The sequence below is a fragment of the Castor canadensis genome, chromosome 4 (genome assembly GCF_047511655.1).
Source record: "Castor canadensis chromosome 4, mCasCan1.hap1v2, whole genome shotgun sequence".
In the NCBI taxonomy this organism is placed as follows: Eukaryota; Metazoa; Chordata; class Mammalia; order Rodentia; family Castoridae; genus Castor; species Castor canadensis.
The window spans coordinates 125,269,985-125,294,071 of NC_133389.1; the positions used below are offsets into that span (position 1 = coordinate 125,269,985).

The window sequence follows — 24,087 nt, forward strand, 5'->3', positions numbered from 1 at the left end:
ATCCTACAAACAGTGTAGTGTAAGGATTAGGAATATAGGTTCTGGAGTTTAACTGTGGTCTCTGCCACTTATGGACTAAGCAACATTAACCAAGTCTCATATAATTTTATCTATACAACAGAGCCTACCTCTTAAGATTGTTATGAAAATTAACATAACATTTTTAGAACACTGGGCCAATATACAGCACACAGTGTTAACCACTGTCATTACCTGGTCACTCTGTTCTAAGCAAGCCAATCCAATCACTCTACCACAGGCTGTACATTTGCCTTCACTATTCTTAACTCCCTCAACCACGTACCATCAGAAGGTAAATGGGCCTCAGAGAAGAGCTAGTTTAATCATATGTACATCATCATGCAAATCTTGGCTCAATTCTCTGCTTCAATTATTCAATTTGGTGTTTACTACTAAACTAAATACAATTACAAGGCACATAGTAACACTCCTTAGTAAATATTTGTTCGATAAATAAGTACTAAAGAAATATATAGTTAACATTTATCTTTTCTCTTATTACATGGAAATTAATAAATCACATATGTGTACAGTAAAACTTTTTGTAGACGTACCTAATAACTTTAAGTAACAATATTTGGAAGTATTCAGCCAGGAATAAAAACCTGTTACTTGGTAACTGTCCTCCAATTGTTCCAACTATCTATAATATATTTGTCTAGCTGTTTTATATCTTCCTGAAGGTATCTATGTTCTCTTTCTCTTATCTATTAATAATGCTTGAGTCAATATACTTAAATATCCAGTTATGAATTCCACAAATTTTCAATATAAAAACAAAATAAGGGCATCATCAAAATAACATATAAGAGGCTAGGGGTGTAGCACAGTGGTAGAATGCTTGCCTAATATGTGTGAGGCCCTGGGTTTAAGCCCCAGCACCACAAAGTAATAACAATGCGTAAAAAGATAGTAACAATATGCAAAACAGTAAATGAAAAGCTAAGATTGAAAAGATGTCAAGGAGTTAAGCACAGAACTGTCCTCTTTCCCTGTGTTTCCAAGCCTTACCACCATCCCAACTACCTACCCCTAAAAACAAAAACAAAACAAAAATAACAAAATCATACAGAATCACACAAATTTTTTTCCATAGAATTTTTTTATTTTATTTTATTTTATTTTTGGTGTCACTGGAGTTTGAACTCAGGGCCTCAACACCATAGAATTTTTAAAGCTAGAAGGACTTCAATTCCCATTCCCTTATGTCCCATTGAACCCTAATAAGAAGATGAAACCCAAAAAGGCTAGATAATTAGCTTAAGGGTTCACCAGCCAGATAGGTACAGGTCTGGTAATTAAATCAGCATTCCTGATACCCGGACCAAGGCTCTTTTCACTACATCATACAACATCTCAACTGATTTCTTAAGTTCAAACTCCACCACCACCAAAAGAGGAAAAAAAAAAAAAAAGTTTCAATTGATTTCTTCCATGACCCTTAATCTAGAAACTAAAATTATCTATATCATCTGAACTCCTCATAAAACAATTAACTATAATCATATGATAGGCTTAATACTGATATATTTTGGAGTAGTCTCAAAAATATTTATAAAGAATAAAGGTTTCAAGCCACAAATGCAGCTATTCTAGTACAATTACTTTTGTTCTATAAAAGATACTTCCCTTAATAAACTTCATGCAATTTAAGATTATCAGTGCATGCCTATAATTCTAGCACTTGGGAGGCTGAGGCAGAAGAATCAAGAGTTCAAGGCCAGTCTCAGCTACATAGCAAGATTTCGTCTCAAAAAAGGTTCCCATTTTCACTAATTTTGGTGGTGGTGATGGGGGAGGGGGAGTGCTGGGGATCAAACCCAGGGACTCACACACGCTAGGCAAGCATGCAATCACTGCATCTCCAGATTTTACCAGTTCTTTTTCATGAACTACACATGGGTATGGTCATCTACATAGACTTCTCCCCAACCACAATTTTAAGGAAACCACATGTTTCAGATAAAAATGGTATCTATTCCAGGCTCATCAGCATATGTTAGAATCTGTTCCTAATATAGAATCATAGACTTTTGGAATTAGAAGCAACCTTGGAGGTCACCTTTCGTTTTACAGAGGAAAGTATCCAGCAGGAATCTGCCCAAGGATCAAGACCCAGACTAGGAAGTTCTTGAAAGAACATTTCAGGAAAAAATACAATATTTAGTGAAATGTCTTAGAAATTTTAAAAAACTAAGCCAACCCCAAAGGTTCTAAGGTTATAATATAAATAAGTAGAGAGGAAAAAGACACACACAAATTAATTTTAGTCACATCTATCAAATACAGAACACCAATATATTTTGAAATTTTATCTTAGTGTCAGTACCTAACAGAAGCTGGGAATTCTTTTTAGGCTACTTTTACATATTTTAAATGATGTAAAAACTAATTTGAGCAAAAACTTTTATCAAACCTGAATATAAAGAAAATCTTTCAATCAACCATTATTAGTAAGAGAATTACAAACTATATTGCCTAGCCATCTTTGTAAGAATGCAAGAAATTAGAACATTACTCAAAGTTTAGGCTTGAAAAGGACTAAGCATTACACCTTTTTTTCTTCTTTTTCAATGAAAAATACGGTAATTTACCTGTAGGAATATGTTTCTCAACTCATGGGGATCACCTCGTTTGGTTGTCTGCACCTGTAAGGAAAAAAAAAAGTCAGTTAATGCTTCACTAGAGACCACGCAATCTCTTTAGATTACAGCTCACATTTGCTAACAATCAATGTTCTTATCTTTTATAAGGGCATTTAGTTTGTAACAACCCCAAATCCCTAATTGCTGATAACAGCTGTCAAATTGGAGACTCTGACTACAAGGTGGAAAAACTGGTGTGAGTGGCCTAAGATATAGCAAATGACAGTGCTACCTCTAAACTGGAAAAGGAAGGCAATGAGTATCAATCTTTTACTTTACTCCACATCCACTAGCGACACAGTAGCAACTAACAAGATTCAAATCCGAGACTCACAAAAGTGGAGCAACAGGAGAGTTAAAATATCCAAATTAATAGCATGGCCTAGTAGTAGCCTTTCTTGCGGATGGAAAGCAGTCAGAGCATACAATAAATAATCTTGGCGCCCTTCTCTTTCCCCATCCAACCTAAAATATGCCAATCACCACAAATACCGATACCTTCAACAATCCTTTCAACCACTGTATTGAAGCCCCAAATTACTCGATATTCACCCCCTCCCCCACCTCGATACATTGATGCCCTAGGTATCCCCGGCATTATTTGCCATTTGCTCCCACTCCCTTTCCGATGCTCTCCAACTCCATGCGCACACTAGGGCAGGGCACTACCCTTCCTTCAACGGTCAGTGGTCCTCACAAGCCCTCCAACTCACAATCCCTCCTCCTTCCCCTCCCCCAGCCGGGCATCCTCTTCCTTCCCGTCCAAGCTCTGCGCAGCTATTCCACCCGCAATCTAGAGCTCCAGGAAGCGCAATCTACGAACTACGCAAAGAAGAACATGGAAATAAGTAGGGGGCTGCAAGCAGGGCCCTTAGAATGTCTCTTATGCAATAAAGGCAGCCACAGAGAATTGGAGTCACCTTGACCGCCATGCTGTGCTCGGAAGCCGGGGACGAGCAAGTGAGCGAGCAGGGCCGAGCTGTCAGGGCGCGCGCGCGCCGCCTCCCTGGCCGCGCCCGCCCTCCCTCTCGCCGTCGCCACCGCCGCAGCCGCCGCCGCCGCGCGTCTCTATGCAAATGAGCTCGGGACGCGGCGTGCGGAGAAAGAGCTCAATTCTTAGGCTAGAAAAGTGGCTGGCCTGTGGCCACAGACCTGCAGACCTGCGGGGCAGAAACGGGATGTGCCTCCAACCCGAAACACTGCAACGTTAGCCCTAGGATTCCGACGCGCCTCGTGGTTGCTATAGCTGAGTCACCGCCAGGCCAGCCCCAAGTTTCCTAAGGCCTCTTAGTGGGTGTGGCTTTGGATACAGGCTTCAGCCAAAGGCGTTTTCCCCGAGGCCTAAAGAATACTTGGGACCTATTTTAAGAAAGATTTCGAAACATCAAAGAGCAGGTCCCATTAATAATGATGAATTAATGACAGCTAATGGCAAATACTGACAAAAAAGATTGGGAACCACTCGCTCTGGGGAAACCCTCATCAGGTAAACATAACAAGAAATATGTCCCTAAATTCGCATAGATAAGTACACTCAATATATTTTTGCTTCATATAGTATTATAAAGGTTTATTAGTAAACTCAGTCCACTTTCCTAATCACCCAGATCTTTTGTGCAGTGGGGTGGGGTACCAATGCTTATAGAGGAAAATCTCCATGGACTGAGGGTTTGACTTAAGTGGTAGAGCACCTGCCTAGGGAGCTCAAGGCCCTCAGTTCAAAACCCAGAAACTCCAAAAAACTTATCTTCAACAGATGGCCAACAGGTACATGAAAAGGTATTCAACATCACTCGTCAGGGAAGTACAAATCAAAACCAAAACCGATATGAAATACAACTGGTACAGAGGGTTAGGATAGATATTATCAAAAAAGACAAAAGATAAGTGTTAGTGAGGGTGAAAAGGATACTCTTATACACTATTGTGGGGAATGTAATTTGATGTAACCATTATAAAAAACAGTATGAATGGTCCTAAGAAATTAAAAATAGAACTACATATGACCTAGAAATTCCTCTTCTATACCCAAAAGAGATGAAATTACCACATCTTGAAGATATCTACACTCCCATGTTTATTGCAGCCTTACATACTATAGCCAAGATATGGAAACAACCTGGGTGTTCATCAGTGGAGAAATGAATACAGAAACACTGATACGATATTCATGCTTATGAATATTATTCATCCTTTTAAAAAGAGGAGCGAGCTGAAGGTGTAGCTCAGTGGTAGAATGTTTGCCTAGCCTGCAGAAGAGGCCCTGAGTTATATCCCCAGAACCACAAAAAAAAAAAAAAAAAAAGACACATGCATCTTATAACATCGTGTTATATACCTTAAAAAAAAAAGAGGGGGGGAGGTTCCTGCCATGAAAAACCTTTCAAACTGCTTTGTAATATTTGGCTAATAGTATTAACAGAGGTTTTATCAAATTAAAAATTACTTTTACCTCAATTCCAGATGTTCCTAGTTGGGGGAAAACTTCTTAGCTAATAAAATATCAAAAGACGAAACTGTTCCGATGTGGTTGGTATGGGAAGAAAAAAAAAAAAGACAAACCTATCAAATAAGATTCACAATATATATGGGAAAAGGTGGCAGAAATAATTCAAAACTCTCCATGATTTCTTAACTACATATAATTGTAGAAACTTAGAATTATTTCTTTAAGTCACAAATGATATTTGCTAACAAGAAATAATTTTAAAACTGTGAAACAGCTATAAAGTTGAAAACTGATAATTAAGACAGCCTAAAGAGAATGCCATTTTGCCATTTTAGAAAACAAAATTGGAAGTTATAGGCTAAAGACTAGTTGCAACTGTATTGATTTTTTTTATTGCTGATCCTAAAAGCAGAAGTTATTAAAAAATATTCACTTTTTAGAGTTGGTTTCATAAAAAATTCAATTTGTGACTTGACTGAGCTGACAATTTAAATCTATTGGTGAAGTTGTTGCCCATGAAAATAATATGTTCCCCCCAGAAGCAAAACTGAAATGTGAGCCTGCTAGAAAAACCCACAAACACATTTCTCCAACTCTCAGGCAACTTAAGTTATTATAATAATTCAGAATCATCCAAGCATGTTTTGGTTGAAAGAATTATACTAATGCCTCATATCTTAATAAATTAAAATTATTAATTATTATTGTTTTTAATTATTAAAACAAGGGGCAATTTCCAATGATCCTGTTCTGCTAAAACTCACAGCCTTCTTCCATTTTAATAACATGCCATTTCTGTTTGTCTTCTGGCTTCCTCTGATAATTTTATTGACATAAATACATTTTTGTTGCTGTTTCCATACTTCACACAACTACTATGGTTGCCATCTTGCAAGAATTAAATCAATCCAGTGCAACAACAACAATAATAAAAAGAAATAAATCAAGATGGGATAAATAGTACAGCATTCAAATATCACTAAGTAAACCAGGATTATATCTCTTACTTAGTTAAAAGAATATACACCATCACTATGATGAGGAATAAACTGGATTATTAAGATAAATCTTGCTTAAAACACTTGAAATAAATAGCACAATATAACTTTAGAGCATACATACAAATGCTATTTGAACAACTGGCATTTTAAAGCATAGATTGGTTTTGGCTTATTCCCACTACTACAAAATAGTTCTTTACATTTTAATAATAATTCTGCAATGTATAAATTATGCATTGTTAACTCACTCCTTGCCAAATAGGAAGTGTTAGTCATCCAACTTTAAGCATTGGTTAAGTCCTACTTGGTAGGCTGACTTGGAAATCAATAAATCAGAAATTATTATTCCAACTCAAGCTGCTCATAGTTACAGAATAGATAAATGACAAACTTTTCAGTACTATACAAGTATTATATTCTAGGGATGGCAGTGTAGCTCAAGTGGTAAACTGCAAAGGTCCTAAGTTCAAGCCCCAGTACTGCCAAAAAAAAAAAAAAAATCAGATGAGCCTGGCCACAGTGGCTCATCCTGTAATCCCAGCTACTCAGGAGGCAGTGATAGGGAGGATGGACATTGGCCTTCAGCCCCTTAAAAAAAAAAACAAAAAAGACATTCATCTCAGTGACAACAAAAAAAGCTGGTTACAATGGCACAGTCCTGCGATCTCAGCTACCTCAGGAAGTGTAAGTAGGAAGATTGAGGTCCAGGCAATGGAAGCAAAAATGCTAAACCCTATCTGAAAAAAAATTAAAGCAAAGAATTGGAGGTGTGGCTAGAATGATAGAGTGCCTTCCTAACAAGTGAAAGGCCCTGAGTTCAAACCCCAATAAGGCCAAAAAAAAAAAAAAACTATGAAATAGTTGTACTCCTGTAAGTAAGTCTTGTCCTTAGTATTACTCTAAGTCCTATAAATTATGGAATGGAGATGACAGTGATCGTATTTTTGGACCACAGCCTTCTTTATATTCCCTGAGGGAGGCAATAACAGCCAGTTTTCTTTTCAATGGATTTTGGAATTCATGGAATGAGTGCTCTATTTAAGAATGAGAGTGCCCTATTACTATACTAATCATGTACAAGCTGGTATTTAGTGGCAGACCTTCTGATCATATGTAGAACTGAACTACATAAACTAATGATTCTCCACCCTAATTTTATGATTTGGAACTTTTAGTTAATAAACACTTATCAAGTCCCTTGTGTGTGTATGAAACATGCTGTTGCAACTATAGAAAATATAAGAGAAATAAATCCATGATTCCCAAAGAATACAAAATACTTTACCATGGCATCTCTACTACACATTTTTCCATGAACAAAGTAAAAAAGAGTTATACTAAAACCTTTTGTTATGTGTCAAAATGTGGAGACAATTTTAGGTAATAAAGGGGTAGGGATGAGGATGAAGCTCAATGATAAGAGCACTTGCCTGGCTTGTGTGAGACCCTGGGTTAGAGATACAGAACCACAAAATAAAATAATGGAGTATAGACGGTGATTAAATATATTCTCAGTTCAAAAATATATAACTATAGCCAGTTGCTGGTGGCTTATACCTATAATCCCAGCTACTTGTAAGGCTGAGATTGGGAGGATTAAGGATTGAGGCCAATTTAGGCAAATAGTTCTCAAAACTGAGACCCCATTTCCAAAATAACCAGAAAGGCTGGTGGAGTGGCTCAAATGGTAGAGCACCCGCTTAGCAAGCATGAGGCCTTGAGATCAAATCCCAGATCCCGGTACCACCAAAAATAAATAAATAACCAGAGCAAAATGGACTGGAGGTGTGGCTCAAGCGGTAGAGTGCCTGCTTTGCAAGTAAGAAGCCCTGAGTTCAAACCCCAGTCCATATATATATGACAACATTCTGCCTACTCCCTACCCTATTACCCTTGGGTGCTTACCTGGATGCTTTTGACTCTTCTACTTAGAGGTCAATGAAGAACCATGCTTTGGATCTGATCCAAAGTCACTTTAAAAATTGTACAGGAGAAAAAAATCAAAGGTCCTATAATAGTCAACCCAAATTTGAAAAAAGCAAAGTTCGAGGATTTAATCTACTTGGCTCCAAGACTCACTATAAAGCTAAAGAAATCAATACAGTATAGTATAAGGATTGATAAATTGATCTTGGAACAGAATAGAGAGCCCAGAAATAGATCCCAAATTATAAAGCCATTTGATCCTAATGCTATTCAGTGGGGGCAAGGAGTCTTTTCAACAAATGCTAGAATGACTAAAACATCAATGCAGGGAAATAAATTATAACCTCAACTCTTACCTTGTACCACACAAGGAAATTAATTTGAGATAAATCATAGACTTAAAGCAAAATTCGTAGCACTTTTTTTCATCACAGTTGGTTTTTTATTTGTTTGTTTTGTTGTTTTTTAGAAAGGTATCACTATGCAATCCAGGCTGGACTCAAACTCACAATTCTCCTGCCTCCGCCTGTCAAGTGTACCACCATGCCTGGGTTCTCCACAGTTTTTTTAAATGAAGCTTGTAGTAGAAAACAAAAATAGATTATCTGTGTGACTTGGAGGTAGATGCAGATTTCTTAGGACATAAAAATAATTACAGCAAATTTAAAAATTGTTAAATCAGATTTTGCTAAAATTAAAAACTTCTGCTCAGCTAGCATTAAGAATATAAATAGGTGGGTATGTAACTCAGTGGTGGTTGCCTAGCATTCATGGAGGCCTCAATACTACACACAAGAATGTCCTGGGGGTATAGCTGGTTTTGAGAAGATGAAGAAATTGGAAGAGGAAAGAAAACAGAAGAGGAAGAGAAGCTGAAAGAGGAAGAGGAAGAAAGGAAGGAATGAAAGAAAGAACAAAGAAAATGAATAGGCAAGCTACTAACTGGAAAAAAATGTTCACAAAACATGTATAACACAAGACTGATATTTAGGATATAAAGAACTCCCCAAATTCAACAATAGATAAACAACCCATTTTTTTTTTCGGCTGGCACAGAGCCTTATGCTTGCTAGGCAGGTGCTCTACCACTTGAGTCACTCTGCCAGCCCTTTTTTGTGAGGGGGTGTTTTCAAGATAGGGTCTCATAAACTATTTGCCTGGGGCTGAGTTTGAACTGTGATCCTCCTGATCTCTGCCTCCTTGAGTAACTAGGATTACAGGTGTAAGCCACTAGCACCCAGCTAACAACCTAATTTTTAAAATGAGCAAAAGTCTTAGACACATCAAAATAGAAAATATACAAATGGCCAGTAAGCACAAGAAAAAGTGCATGACGTCATTAGTCATCAGGGAAATGCAAAATAGTCACAGTGAGAAAATGCTACCATATCCCTTCTAGAATAGTTAAAATTAGTAAGACTGAAAATGCCAGTTGCTGGCAAGGATGTGGAACAACCAGAGCTCTCATACACTGTAGTGGGCATGTAAAATGGTATAACTACTTTGGGAAAAGGTCTAAACAGGTTCTTAAAAAAGTAAAAATATACCTACCCTATGACTCAGCAATTCTACCTCTCAATTCAACCCAAGAGAAATGAAAATAGATCTATACAAAGACCTACACAAGAACCAGGTGCCGGTGGCTCAAGCTTGTAATCCTAGCTAATTAAGAGGCAGAGATCAGGAAAATCACACGTTGGAAGCCAGCCTGGGCAAATAGTTTCCAAGACCTTATCTCAAAAAAACCTTTACAAATAAAAGGGCTAGTAGAGTGGCTCAAGATGTAGGCCCTGAGTCCAAGCCTCAGTACCACAAAAAAAAAAAAAAAACACCTATACAAGAATGTTCACAGCCATTTTATTCATGATCACCAAAAACTGGAAATAGCCTGGGTGTAATAGGAGAATGTATAAACAAACTATAGTGTATTATATTCACAGGAGGCAATACTACTCAGAAGTTAAAAAAAAAAAAGAAAGAATAAACTACTGATATACACAACAAGATGGATGAGGGATACTAGGTCATGCTAAGTGAAAAAAGCCTTATATGGAATCATATAGTACAGAAGACCATGTACTTTAGAACAAACAAAACTAAGCCATGGTGGAAAAAAATCAGAACTATGATTACCAGGGAAAGTAATTGACTGGAAAGAGGTATGAGGGTACTATTTGGAGTGATGATAGTAGTCTGTGTTTTGCTAGGGGTTTAGGTAAGTTTTTTAAAGTTTAGTGAATATTCACTATGGCTTGTACATTTCATTACAAACGTTAGAAATTTTTCTTCAAAAGAAAGAAAACTCAACACACTAAACTCTGGCATCACAATACTCTGAAGTATTTCATAAGGGTACTTTCATCTTAAATTTAATTTGAAATACATCAAAGAAATAAAGTTTTGTGGATGGATAGAGAGATTGATGGATATATGGGGCATCAGCTTTTTCAGGACTGGTGGAGTGACTCAAGTGGTAGAGCACCTGCCTAGCAAGCCCTGAGGCCCTGAGTTCAAGCCCCAGTATCATCAGAAAAAAAAAAATTTCATCTTTTCCAAATGTTCTTAAAATGTCAACGTGTCAATACAAGCTGTATTACCACAGATGAGTATCCATGTATATCATTCTGTGGTTTGGTTAGAAATTGTATTAAGACTTTTTTTTTTTTTTGATGGTACTAGGGTTGGAACTCAAGGCTTGCTAGGCAAGCACTCTACCACTTGAGCCATATCCCCACCTCATTTCTTAACCACTGATAGGTGCATTGCTGGAGAAGAGGGAAAAGAAAAAGAAATTGCATGACATACTTGTAATGTATCTCCTTTGTGGGCAAGGGAATCTGTGAAAATTATATTGCTTTGAGAAAAAAATGTTTTCCTTGACATGGATTCAGACCATAATTATATGTCACTGGGATTTGTGAATGTTTGGGTAAATGTGTTTGTTTAGTCTAATAGTTAACCACAGGAAAACTAGAGGAAGAGTATGGACATATATTTGTATAACCTCAGAAGGAACCAGACTTGCCATTTGCAGTCTAACTTGGAACTCTTCTGCTGAAGTGTGCCCAGGGTGTAATTCTAGACTGAGAAACTCAGACTTTGGTGAAAAATACTCTGCAATGGGCATTGTGTCCTTGAATTGCCCAACTGGTAGAAGGAGAACTGACGGTAAGATGAAACCAACACCTTTGAGTAGAGAGTTCCCTAAAAGGGAATGGGATATTTCTTCTGGGAGACCTGAAATGAAGAAAGGGTACACTAAGAGAGGTCTAAAAATCTCTAGACAAGAAAGCTAGGAAATGGGCTATGCTCAGGAAGAAACTCCTCCTTATAATTACATTAGAATAATAGTGTAATATTAATCAGTATCAAATTGTACTGATCAAGCCAGGTTCAGTGGTACCTGACTATAATCCCAGCACTGAAGCTGAAGAAAGAAGGTCATGAGTTTGAGGCCAACCTGGGCAGCACAGCAGAGACCCTGTCACATACAAACAAACAAAACAAAACAAACTGTACTGATTGAAGAATAATCAAGAAGCTAAAATTTGAAAGTAGTATGAAGCAGCTAGACCTTGAGATAGTTAGGACTTGTGGAGAAAGATAAGTCAAGGACAGAAAGTAGCAGAAATGTAGACTGATTGGCATTCTTTTAACTAGTGAGAAGGGAAGCTAAGAACACAAAAGGAACTTGACCAAGGAGAATTAAAGATTTCGGTCAAAATTATTCTCTCCATATTCTATTTCCAGTTGCTCTATCAATAGGATACCACCTTAAGGTAAGGACAATATAATAAGGAAAACCACATGAAAATGAAGTAGCTATTTGAAAGGCAGAGATATGGATGATCATGGTTGGAGAACAGCCCAGGCAAAAGAAGATATCAAAACCCCATCACCACCAATAAGCCAGGCATGGTGCCCCATGTCTGTGATCCCAGCTGTATGGGAGATTGTAGGTAGGATGATTAAAATCCAAGCCCTGCTGGGAGCAAAATGCAAGATTCTATCTGAAAAAATAATTAAAGTAAAAAGGGCTGGCAGCATAGCTCAAAAGGTAGAGCACCTGCCTAGCAAATGAGAGGCCCTGAGTACTGCCAAAATAAATAAAACGAAGTAAACAGGAATTAAGAGTTATCAGAGGTCCATTAAATTCCATGTGTTGATCTTTGTGCTACAAAATATGCTTGAAAGGATAATAGGCCTTATGTATAAACATAAGAATGGGACTTATGACCTGCACTTTTTTTCTTTTTGGCAATACTGGGGCTTGAACTCAGGGCTTCATGCTTACTAGGCAGGTGCTCTAACACTTGAGCCATTCCACCACCCATTACCTGTATTTCTTTCTTTCTTTCTTTTTATTGTTTTATTCATATGTGCATACAAGGCTTGGGTCATTTCTCCCCCCTGCCCCCACCCCTTCCCTTACCACCCACCCCCTCAATACCCAGAAGAAACTATTTTGCCCTTATCTCTAATTTTGTTGTAGAGAGAGTATAAGCAATAATAGGAAGGAACAAGTGTTTTTGCTGGTTGAGATAAGGATAGCCAAACGGGGAGTTGACTCACATTAATTTCCTGTGCGTGTGTGTTACCTTCTATGTTAATTCTTTTTGATCTCACCTTTTCTCTAGTTCCTGGTCCCCTTTTCCTATTGATCTCAGTTGCTTTTAAGGTGTCTGCTTTAGTTTCTCTGCATAAGGGCAACAAATGCTAGCTAATTTTTCAGGTGTCTTACCTATCCTCACCCCTCCCTTGTGTGCTCTCGATTTTATCATGTGCTCAAAGTCCAATCCCCTTGTTGTGTTTGCCCTTGATCTAATATCCGCATATGAGGGAGAACATACAATTTTTGGTCTTTTGGGCCAGGCTAACTCACTCAGAATGATGTTCTCCAGTTCCATCCATTTACCAGCGAATGATAACATTTCGTTCTTCTTCATGGCTGCATAAAATTCCATTGTATATAGATACCACATTTTCTTAATCCATTCGTCAGTGGTGGGGCATCGTGGCTGTTTCCATAACTTGGCTATTGTGAATAGTGCCGCAATAAACATGGGTGTGCAGGTGCCTCTGGAGTAACCTGTGTCACAGTCTTTTGGGTATATCCCCAAGAGTGGTATTGCTGGATCAAATGGTAGATCAATGTCTAGCTTTTTAAGTAGCCTCCAAATTTTTTTCCAGAGTGGTTGTACTAGTTTACATTCCCACCAACAGTGTAAGGGGGTTCCTTTTTCCCCGCATCCTCGCCAACACCTGTTGTTGGTGGTGTTGCTGATGATGGCTATTCTAACAGGGGTGAGGTGGAATCTTAGCGTGGTTTTAATTTGCATTTCCTTATTGCTAGAGATGGTGAGCATTTTTTTCATGTGTTTTTTGGCCATTTGAATTTCTTCTTTTGAGAAAGTTCTGTTTAGTCACTTGCCAATTTCTTTATTGGTTCATTCGTTTTGGGAGAATTTAGTTTTTTAAGTTCCCTATATATTCTGGTTATCAGTCCTTTGTCTGATGTATAGTTGGCAAATATTTTCTCCCACTCTGTGGGTGTTCTCTTCAGTTTAGAGACCATTTCTTTTGATGAACAAAGCTTTTTAGCTTTATGAGGTCCCATTTATCTATGCTATCTCTTAGTTGCTGTGCTGCTGGGGTTTCGTTGAGAAAGTTCTTACCTATACCTACTAACTCCAGAGTATTTCCTACTCTTTCCTGTATCAGCTTTAGAGTTTGTGGTCGGATATTAAGATCTTTGATTCATTTTGAGTTAATCTTGGTATAGGGTGATATACATGAATCTAGTTTCAGTTTTTTGCAGACTGCTAACCAGTTTTCCCAGCAGTTTTTGTTGAAGAGGCTGCTATTTCTCCATCGTATATTTTTAGCTCCTTTGTCAAAGACAAGTTGGTTATAGTTTTGTGACTTCATATCTGGGTCCTCTGTTCTGTTCCACTGGTCTTCATGTCTGTTTTTGTGCCAGTACCATGCTGTTTTCATTGCTACTGCTTTGTAATATAGTTGGAAGTCAGGTATTGTGATACCTCCTGCATTGTTCTTTTGACTGAGTATTGCCTTGGCTATTCGTGGCCTCTTGTGTTTCCATATAAATTTAACAGTAGATTTTTCAATCTCTTTAATGAATGTCATTGGAATTTTGATGGGAATTGCATTAAACATGTAGATTACTTTTGGGAGTATCGACATTTTTACTATGTTGATTCTACCAATCCATGAACATGGGAGATCTCTCCACTTTCTATAGTCTTCCTCAATCTCTTTCTTCAGAAGTGTATAGTTTTCCTTGTAGAGGTCTTTCACATCTTTTGTTAGGTTTACACCTAGGTATTTGATTTTGTTTGAGGCTATTGTAAATGGAATTGTTTTCATACATTCTTTTTCAGTTTGCTCATTGTTAGTGTATAGAAATGCTAATGATTTTTCTATGTTGATTTTATATCCTGCTACCTTGCTATAGCTATTGATGATGTCTAGAAGCTTCTGAGTAGAGTTTTTTGGGTCTTTAAGGTATAGGATCATGTCGTCTGCAAATAGGGATATTTTGACAGTTTCTTTACCTATTTGTATTCCTTTTATTCCTTCTTCTTGCCTAATTGCTCTGGCTAGGAATTCCAGTACTATGTTGAATAGGAGTGGGGTTAGTGGGCATCCTTGTCTGGTTCCTGATTTTAGAGGGAATGGTTTCAGTTTTTCTCCATTAAGTATAATGCTGGCTGTAGGTTTGTCATATATAGCTTTTATAATGTTTTTATAATGTTGTCCTTCTATTCCTAGTTTTCTTAGAGCTTTTTTCATGAAATGGTGTTGGATCTTATCAAAGGCTTTTTCTGCATCTATTGAGATGATCAAGTGGTTTTTGTCTTTGCTTCTGTTAATGTGGTTTATTACGTTTATTGATTTTCGTATGTTGAACCACCCCTGCATCCCTGGGATGAAGCCTACTTGGTCGTGGTGAATAATCTTTTTGATGTGTTGTTGAATTCGGTTTGCCATTATTTTGTTGAGGATTTTTGCGTCAATGTTCATTAAGGAGATTGGCCTATAGTTCTCCTTTTTGGAGGTGTCTTTGCCTGGTTTTGGGATAAGTGTAATACTGGCTTCCTAAAATGAGTTTGGCAGTTTTCCTTCCCTTTCTATTTTGTGGAACAGTTTAAGGAGGGTTGGTATCAGTTCTGCTTTAAAGGTCTGATAGAATTCAGCAGAGAATCCATCAGGTCCTGGACTTTTCTTTTTGGGGAGACTCTTGATTGCTGCTTCAATTTCATTTTGTGTTATAGGTCTATTCAGGTGATTAATTTCCTCTTGGTTCAGTTTTGGATGCTCATATGTATCTAGAAATCTGTCCATTTCTTTAAGATTTTCAAATTTATTTGAATATAGGTTCTCTTAGTAGTCTCTGATGATTTCCTGGACTTCCATGGTGTTTGTTGTTATCTCCCCTTTTGCATTCCTAATTCTACTTATTTGGGTTTTTTTTCTCTCCTCATTTTAGTCAGGTTTGCCAGGGGTCTATTGATCTTGTTTATTTTTTCAAAGAACCAACTTTTTGTTTCATTAATTCTTTGTATGATTTTTTTGTTTCTATTTTGTTGATTTCAGCTCTTATTTTTATTATTTCTCTCCTTCCATTTGTTTTGGGATTTGTTTGTTCTTGTTTTTCTAGGAGTTTGAGATTATTAGGTCATTGATTTGGGATCTTTCAGTCTTTTTAATATATGCACTCATGGCTATAAACTTTCCTCTCAGGAGTGCCTTAGCTGTGTCCCATAGGTTCCAGTAGGTTGTGTTTTCATTTTCATTGAGTTCCAGGAACTTTTTAATTTCCTCTTTTATTTCATTGATGATCCATTCTTCATTAAGTAATGAGTTATTTAGTTTCCAGCTGTTTGAATATTTTTTGTCTTTACTTTTGTTATTGAGTTCTACTTTTACTGCATTGTGATCAGATAGTATGCACGGTATAATTTCTATTTTCTTATATTTGCTGAGACTTGCTTTGTGCCCTAGGATATGATCTATTTTAGAGAAGGTTCCATGGGCTACTGAGAAGAATGTATATTGTGTAGAAGTTGGATGAAATGTTCTGTAGACATCAACTAGGTCCATTTGATCTATTGCATATTTTAGATCTTGGATTTCTTTATTGATTTTTTTGTTTGGATGACCTATGTATTGATGATAATGGGGTGTTAAAGTCTCCCACAACCACTGTGTTGGCGTTTATATATGCTTTTAGGTCTTTCAGGGTATGTTTGATGAAATTGGGTGCGTTGACATTGGGTGCATACAGGTTGATAATTATTATTTCCTTTTGGTCTATTTCCCCTTTTATTAGTATGGAATGTCCTTCTTTATCTCGTTTGATCAATGTAGGTTTGAAGTCTACTTTGTCAGAGATAAGTATTGCTACTCCTGCCTGTTTTCGGGGGCCATTGGCTTGGTAAATCTTCTTCCAGCCTTTCATCCTTAGCCTATGCTTATTTCTGTCGGTGAGATGGGTCTCCTGTAAGCAACAAATTGTTGGATCTTCCTTTTTAATCCATTTCGTCAAGCGGTGTCTTTTGATGGGTGAATTAAGTCTGTTAACATTAAGCGTTAGTACTGATAGGTATGTGGTGATTCCTGTCATTTAGTTGTCTTAGTTGTTTGAAGGTTTGATTGTGTGTGCCTAAGTTGAGGTAACTCTCTACTGTCTTGCTTTTTTCTTTTCCTGTGGTTTGGTGCTGCCTGTCTTTTCATGGTTAAGTTGGGTTTCACTTTCTGTGTGCAGAATTCCTTGAAGAATCCTTTGTAGTGGTGGCTTTGTGGTTACATATTGTTTTAGTTTCTGCTTATCATGGAAGACTTTTATTGCTCCATCTATTTTGAATGATAGTTTTGCTGGGTAGAGTATCCTGGGGTTGAAGTTATTTTCATTCAGTGCCCGGAAGATCTCACCCCACGCTCTACTTGCTTTTAATGTTTCTGTTGAGAAGTCTGCTGTGATTTTGATGGGTTTACCTTTGTATGTTACTTGTTTTTTCTCTCTTACAGCCTTCAATATTCTTTCCTTAGTTTCTGAACTTGTTGTTTTAATGATGATATGTCGTGGGGTAGTTCTATTTTGATCTGGTCTGTTTGGTGTCCTGGAGGCCTCTTGCATCTGTATGGGTATATCTTTCTCTAGATTTGGGAAATTTTCCATTATTATTTTGTTAAATATATTGCGCATTCCCTTCGCTTGCACCTCTTCTCCTTCTTCGATGCCCATGATTCTCATGTTTGGTCTTTTGATGGAGTCGGTGAGTTCTTGCATTTTCTTTTCACAGGTCTTGAGTTGTTTAATTAATAGTTCTTCAGTTTTTCCTTTATTTACCATTTCATCTTCAAGTTCTGAGATTCTGTCTTCTGTTTGTTCTATTCTGCTGGATTGGCCTTCCGTTTTGTTTTGCAGTTCTGTTTCATTCTTTTTTCTGAGGTTTTCCATATCCTGGCTGGTTTCCTCTTTAATGTTGTCTATTTTTGTCCTGAGTTCATTTATCTGTTTATTCATCGTGTTCTCTCTTTCACTTTGGTGTTTATACAGTGCTTCTATGGTTTCCTTTATTTCTTCTTTTGCTTTTTCAAATTCTCTATTTTTGTTGTCTTGGAATTTCTTTTTTTTTTTTTTTTTTTTTTTTTCTTTTTTATTAATGGCTTTATTTTAGCTTATATTAAGTGTACAGAATAACAAGTTTCATTGTGACATTCTTTTGGCAACATTGGGACTTGAACTCAGGGCCTCATACTTGCTAGGCAGGCAATCTTACCACTTGAGCCATTCCATCAGCCCTTCTTCGTGATGGGTTTTTTTCAAGATAGGGTCTCACAAACTATTTGCCTGGGACTAGCTTCAAATTGTGATCTTCCTGATCTCTACCTCCTGAGTAGCTAGGATTACAGATGTGAACCGGCAGTGCCCAACACATTGTGACATCTTCATAGTACATATAATGTACTGTACAATGGGTGACCCCATTGCCTTCTCTTATCCTCACCACCTTCTCTAATAGCTACCCTTCTACTTTCAACTTGTTTTAAAATTCCACATATGTGAGAAAACGTGCAATATTTCTGGACTGTTTTATTTTGCTTACCATAATGGTCTCCAGTTCCATCCATTTCCCTGCAGACAACATAATTTCATCCTTCTTTGTGGCTGAATAATACTCCATTGTGTACATATACCACATTTTCTTTATCAGTTGATGGGCACCTAGGCAGATTCCAGAATTTGGTTATTGTGAATAGTTGTGCAATAAACTTGGGTGTGCAGAATCTCCATCGCATGCTGCCTTTAACTCCTTTGGGTACATACCCAAGAGTGGTATCACAGGACCATGTGGCAATTCTACTTTTTTGTTTTTTGAGGAGCCTCCATACTGATTTCCATAGTGGATAAACTAACTTACATTCCTACCCACAATGTTTAAGTGTTCCTTTCCCCCAACATCCTTGCCAACATTTGTTGTTGTTATTGTTCTTTTTATTATTGCCATTCTGCCTGGGGTGAGATGGAATCCCAGGGCTGTTTTGATTTGCATTTCCTTCATGGCTAGAGATGTTGAATATTTCTTCATGTATTCTTTGGCCATTTGGATTTCTTTTGAAAAGTATCTGTTTGGTTCACTTGCCCATATAACTGGATTACTTGATCATTTTATGCTGAACTTTTTTTAGCTTTATGTATTCTGAACATTAATCCTCTGCCAGATGAACAGCCCACAAAGACTTTCTCCTATTCTGTAGGATGTCTCTTCACTCTCTTGATGGTTTCCTTTGCTGTGCAGAAGCTTTTCAGTTTGATGAGATCCAGTTTGTCAGATTCCTAGTCAGAAAGTCATTGCCAGCACCTAGATGGGGCCAAGGCCATGACTTTACAGTGAGAACACAGTTCACATGCATTACTTAAAGATTTTGCAGGGGGCAGGGTATCCCAATGAGGTAACTGAACTTGCTGATAAGCAAGTTCATGAGGCAAGGTAATTTCAACATTAACAGTGTCAAATGGACTCCTGGTGTAAGTGTTAACTGTCTAAGCAAATCCAGATGACATCAGTCTCCTAGTTTGCTTCTTTCCAAGAGATGTCAAAGCCTCAAGAACGTGATGACTGCTTTTGCAACTAAAACCAAAAAGAACCCACTTGTTATAACTTAAGACTGCTGCTGGCCCATGAGGGATGTAAGTAAAACTCTCCTTCCTTAGAAACAGCAGAGAAGAAAAAGAAAAGGTATTTTTATAGTTTAGCTGGGTTCAGGTGGCTAGTTTTATTTTTTATTTTTTTTTTTTTTCATTTTTCTTTTATTATTCATATGTGCATACAAGGCTTGGTTCATTTCTCCCCCCTGCCCCCACCCCCTCCCTTACCACCCACTCCACCCCCTCCCGCTCCCCCCCTCAATACCCAGCAGAAACTATTTTGCCCTTATCTCTAATTTTGTTGTAGAGAGAGTATAAGCAATAATAGGAAGGAACAAGGGGTTTTGCTGGTTGAGATAAGGATAGCTATACAGGGCATTGACTCACATTGATTTCCTGTGTGTGGGTGTTACCTTCTAGGTTAATTCTTTTTGATCTAACCTTTTCTCTAGTTCCTGGTCCCCTTTTCCTATTGGCCTCAGTTGCTTAAGGGTATCTGCTTTAGTTTCTCTGCGTTAAGGGCAACAAATGCTAGCTAGTTTTTTAGGTGTCTTACCTATCCTCACCCCTCCCTTGTGTGCTCTCGCTTTTATCATGTGCTCATAGTCCAATCCCCTTGTTGTGTTTGCCCTTGATCTAATGTCCACATATGAGGGAGAACATACGATTTTTGGTCTTTTGAGCCAGGCTAACCTCACTCAGAATGATGTTCTCCAATTCCATCCATTTACCAGCGAATGATAACATTTCGTTCTTCTTCATGGCTGCATAAAATTCCATTGTGTATAGATACCACATTTTCTTAATCCATTCGTCAGTGCTGGGACATCTTGGCTGTTTCCATAACTTGGCTATTGTGAATAGTGCCGCAATAAACATGGATGTGCAGGTGCCTCTGGAGTAACAGTCTTTTGGGTATATCCCCAAGAGTGGTATTGCTGGATCAAATGGTAGATCGATGTCCAGCTTTTTAAGTAGCCTCCAAATTTTTTTCCAGAGTGGTTGTACTAGTCTACATTCCCACCAACAGTGTAAAAGTGTTCCTTTTTCCCCGCATCCTCGCCAACACCTGTTGTTGGTGGTGTTGCTGATGATGGCTATTCTAACAGGGGTGAGGTGGAATCTTAGTGTGGTTTTAATTTGCATTTCCTTTATTGCTAGAGATGGTGAGCATTTTTTCATGTGTTTTCTGGCCATTTGAATTTCTTCTTTTGAGAAAGTTCTGTTTAGTTCACATGCCCATTTCTTTATTGGTTCATTAGTTTTGGGAGAATTTAGTTTTTTAAGTTCCCTGTATATTCTGGTTATCAGTCCTTTGTCTGATGTATAATTGGCAAATATTTTCTCCCACTCTGTGGGTGTTCTCTTCAGTTTAGAGACCATTTCTTTTGATGAACAGAAGCTTTTTAGTTTTATGAGGTCCCATTTATCTATGCTATCTCTTAGTTGCTGTGCTGCTGGGGTTTCATTGAGAAAGTTCTTACCTATACCTACTAATTCCAGAGTATTTCCTACTCTTTCTTGTATCAACTTAAGAGTTTGGGGTCTGATATTAAGATCCTTGATCCATTTTGAGTTAATCTTGGTATAGGGTGATATACATGGATCTAGTTTCAGTTTTTTGCAGACTGCTAACCAGTTTTCCCAGCAGTTTTTGTTGAAGAGGCTGCTATTTCTCCATCGTATATTTTTAGCTCCTTTGTCAAAGATAAGTTGCTCATAGTTGTGTGGCTTCATATCTGGATCCTCTATTCTGTTCCACTGGTCTTCATGTCTGTTTTTGTGCCAGTACCATGCTGTTTTTATTGTTATTGCTTTGTAATATAGTTTGAAGTCAGGTATTGTGATACCTCCTGCATTGTTCTTTTGACTGAGTATTGCCTTGGCTATTCGTGGCCTCTTGTGTTTCCATATAAATTTCACAGTAGATTTTTCAATCTCTTTAATGAATGTCATTGGAATTTTGATGGGAATTGCATTAAACATGTAGATTACTTTGGGGAGTATCGACATTTTTACTATGTTGATTCTACCAATCCATGAGCATGGGAGATCTCTCCACTTTCTATAGTCTTCCTCAATCTCTTTCTTCAGAAGTGTATAGTTTTCCTTGTAGAGGTCTTTCACATCTTTTGTTAGGTTTACACCTAAGTATTTGATTTTTTTTGAGGCTATTGTAAATGGAATTGTTTTCATACATTCTTTTTCAGTTTGCTCATTGTTAGTGTATAGAAATGCTAATGATTTTTCTATGTTGATTTTATATCCTGCTACCTTGCTATAGCTATTGATGATGTCTAGAAGCTTCTGAGTAGAGTTTTTTGGGTCTTTAAGGTATAGGATCATGTCGTCTGCAAATAGGGATATTTTGACAGTTTCTTTACCTATTTGTATTCCTTTTATTCCTTCTTCTTGCCTAATTGCTCTGGCTAGGAATTCCAGTACTATGTTGAATAGGAGTGGAGATAGTGGGCATCCTTGTCTGGTTCCTGATTTTAGAGGGAACGGTTTTAATTTTTCTCCGTTAAGTATAATGCTGGCTGTAGGTTTGTCATATATAGCTTTTATAATGTTGAGGAACTTTCCTTCTATTCCTAGTTTTCTTAGAGCTTTTATCATGAAATGATGTTGGATCTTATCAAAGGCTTTTTCTGCATCTATTGAGATGATCAAGTGGTTTTTGTCTTTGCTTCTGTTAATGTGGTTTATTACGTTTATTGATTTTCGTATGTTGAACCACCCCTGCATCCCTGGGATGAAGCCTACCTGGTCGTGGTGGATAATCTTTTTGATGTGTTGCTGAATTCGGTTTGCCATTATTTTGTTGAGGATTTTTGCATCAATGTTCATTAAGGAGATTGGCCTATAGTTCTCCTTTTTGGAGGTGTCTTTGCCTGGTTTTGGGATAAGTGTAATAGTGGCTTCATAAAATGTGTTTGGCAGTTTTCCTTCCCTTTCTATTTCATGGAACAGTTTAAGGAGGGTTGGTATCAGTTCTTCTTTAAAGGTCTGATAGAATTCAGCAGAGAATCCATCAGGTCCTGGACTTTTCTTTTTGGGGAGACTCTTGATTGCTGCTTCAATTTCATTTTGTGTTATAGGTCTATTCAGGTGATTAACATCCTCTTGGTTCAGTTTTGGATGATCATATGTATCTAGAAATCTGTCCATTTCTTTTAGATTTTCAAATTTATTTGAATATAGGTTCTCAAAGTAGTCTCTGATGATTTCCTGGATTTCCATGGTGTTTGTTGTTATCTCCCCTTTTGCATTCCTGATTCTACTAATTTGGGTTTTTTCTCTCCTCATTTTAGTCAGGTTTGCCAGGGGTCTATCGATCTTGTTTATTTTTTCAAAGAACCAACTTTTTGTTTCATTAATTCTTTGTATGGTTTTTTTGGTTTCTATTTCGTTGATTTCAGCTCTTATTTTTATTATTTCTCTCCTTCTATTTGTTTTGGGATTTGCTTGTTCTTGTTTTTCTAGGAGTTTGAGATGTATCATTAGGTCATTGATTTGGGATCTTTCAATCTTTTTAATATATGCACTCATGGCTATAAACTTTCCTCTCAAGACTGCCTTAGCTGTGTCCCATAGGTTCCGGTAGGTTGTGTTTTCATTTTCATTGACTTCTAGGAACTTTTTAATTTCCTCTTTTATTGCATCGATGATCCATTCTTCATTAAGTAATGAGTTATTTAGTTTCCAGCTGTTTGCATGTTTTTTGTCTTTACTTTTGTTGTTGAGTTCTACTTTTACTGCATTGTGGTCAGATAGTATGCACGGTATTATTTCTATTTTCTTATATTTGCTGAGGCTTGCTTTGTGCCCTAGAATATGATCTATTTTGGAGAAGGTTCCATGGGCTGCTAAGAAGAATGTATATTGTGTAGAGGTTGGATGAAATGTTCTATAGACATCTACTAGGTCCACTTGATCTATTGCATATTTTAGATCTTGGATTTCTTTATTGAGTTTTTGTTTGGATGACCTATCTATTGATGATAATGGAGTGTTAAAGTCTCCCACAACCACTGTGTTGGCGTTTATATATGCTTTTAGGTCTTTCAGGGTATGTTTGATGAAATTGGGTGCGTTGACATTGGGTGCGTACAGATTGATGATTATTATTTCCTTTTGGTCTATTTCCCCTTTTATTAGTATGGAATGTCCTTCTTTGTCTCGTTTGATCAATGTAGGTTTGAAGTCTACTTTGTCAGAGATAAGTATTGCTACTCCTGCTTGTTTTCGGGGGCCATTAGCTTGGTAAATCTTCTTCCAGCCTTTCATCCTAAGCATATGCTTATTTCTGTCGGTGAGATGAGTCTCCTGTAAGCAACAAATTGTTGGATCTTCTTTTTTAATCCATTTTGTCAAACGGTGTCTTTTGATGGGTGAATTAAGTCCATTGACATTAAGTGTTAGTACTGATAGGTATGTGGTGATTCCTGCCATTTAGTTATCTTAGTTGTTTGAAGGTTTGATTGTGTGTACCTAACTTGATGTTACTCTCTACTGTCTTGCTTTTTCTTATCCTGTGGTTTGGTGCTGCCTGCCTTTTCATGGTTAAGTTGGGTGTCACTTTCTGTGTGCAGGATCCCTTGCAGAATCTTTTGTAATGGTGGCTTTGTGGTCACATATTGTTTTAGTTTCTGCTTATCATGGAAGACTTTTATTGCTCCATCTATTTTGAATGATAGCTTTGCTGGGTAGAGTATCCTGGGGTTGAAGTTATTTTCATTCAGTGCCCGGAAGATCTCACCCCACGCTCTTCTTGCTTTTAATGTTTCTGTTGAGAAGTCTGCTGTGATTTTGATGGGTTTACCTTTGTATGTTACTTGTTTTTTCTCTCTTGCAGCCTTCAATATT

The 24,087-nt window shown here is 37.5% G+C and overlaps 1 protein-coding gene across 2 annotated transcripts in view; it reads right to left on the reverse strand.

Moving 5' to 3' along the window:
* The window catches only part of Slc25a12 (solute carrier family 25 member 12), a 190,227-nt gene that overhangs the window by 91,379 nt on the left and 74,761 nt on the right, over positions 1 to 24,087 (reverse strand). The window contains exons 1-2 of one of the 2 annotated variants that reach the window (XM_074071101.1): positions 3,587 to 3,691; positions 2,616 to 2,669 (exon numbers count right to left, since the gene is read on the reverse strand). In XM_074071101.1, the coding sequence (XP_073927202.1) occupies positions 2,616 to 2,669; positions 3,587 to 3,598 (66 nt within the window). In that variant the 5' untranslated portion in view covers positions 3,599 to 3,691. Of the gene's footprint in view, positions 1 to 2,615; positions 2,670 to 3,586; positions 3,692 to 24,087 lie in introns of those variants that run through there. The other variant, XM_074071102.1, reaches the window with a different exon arrangement.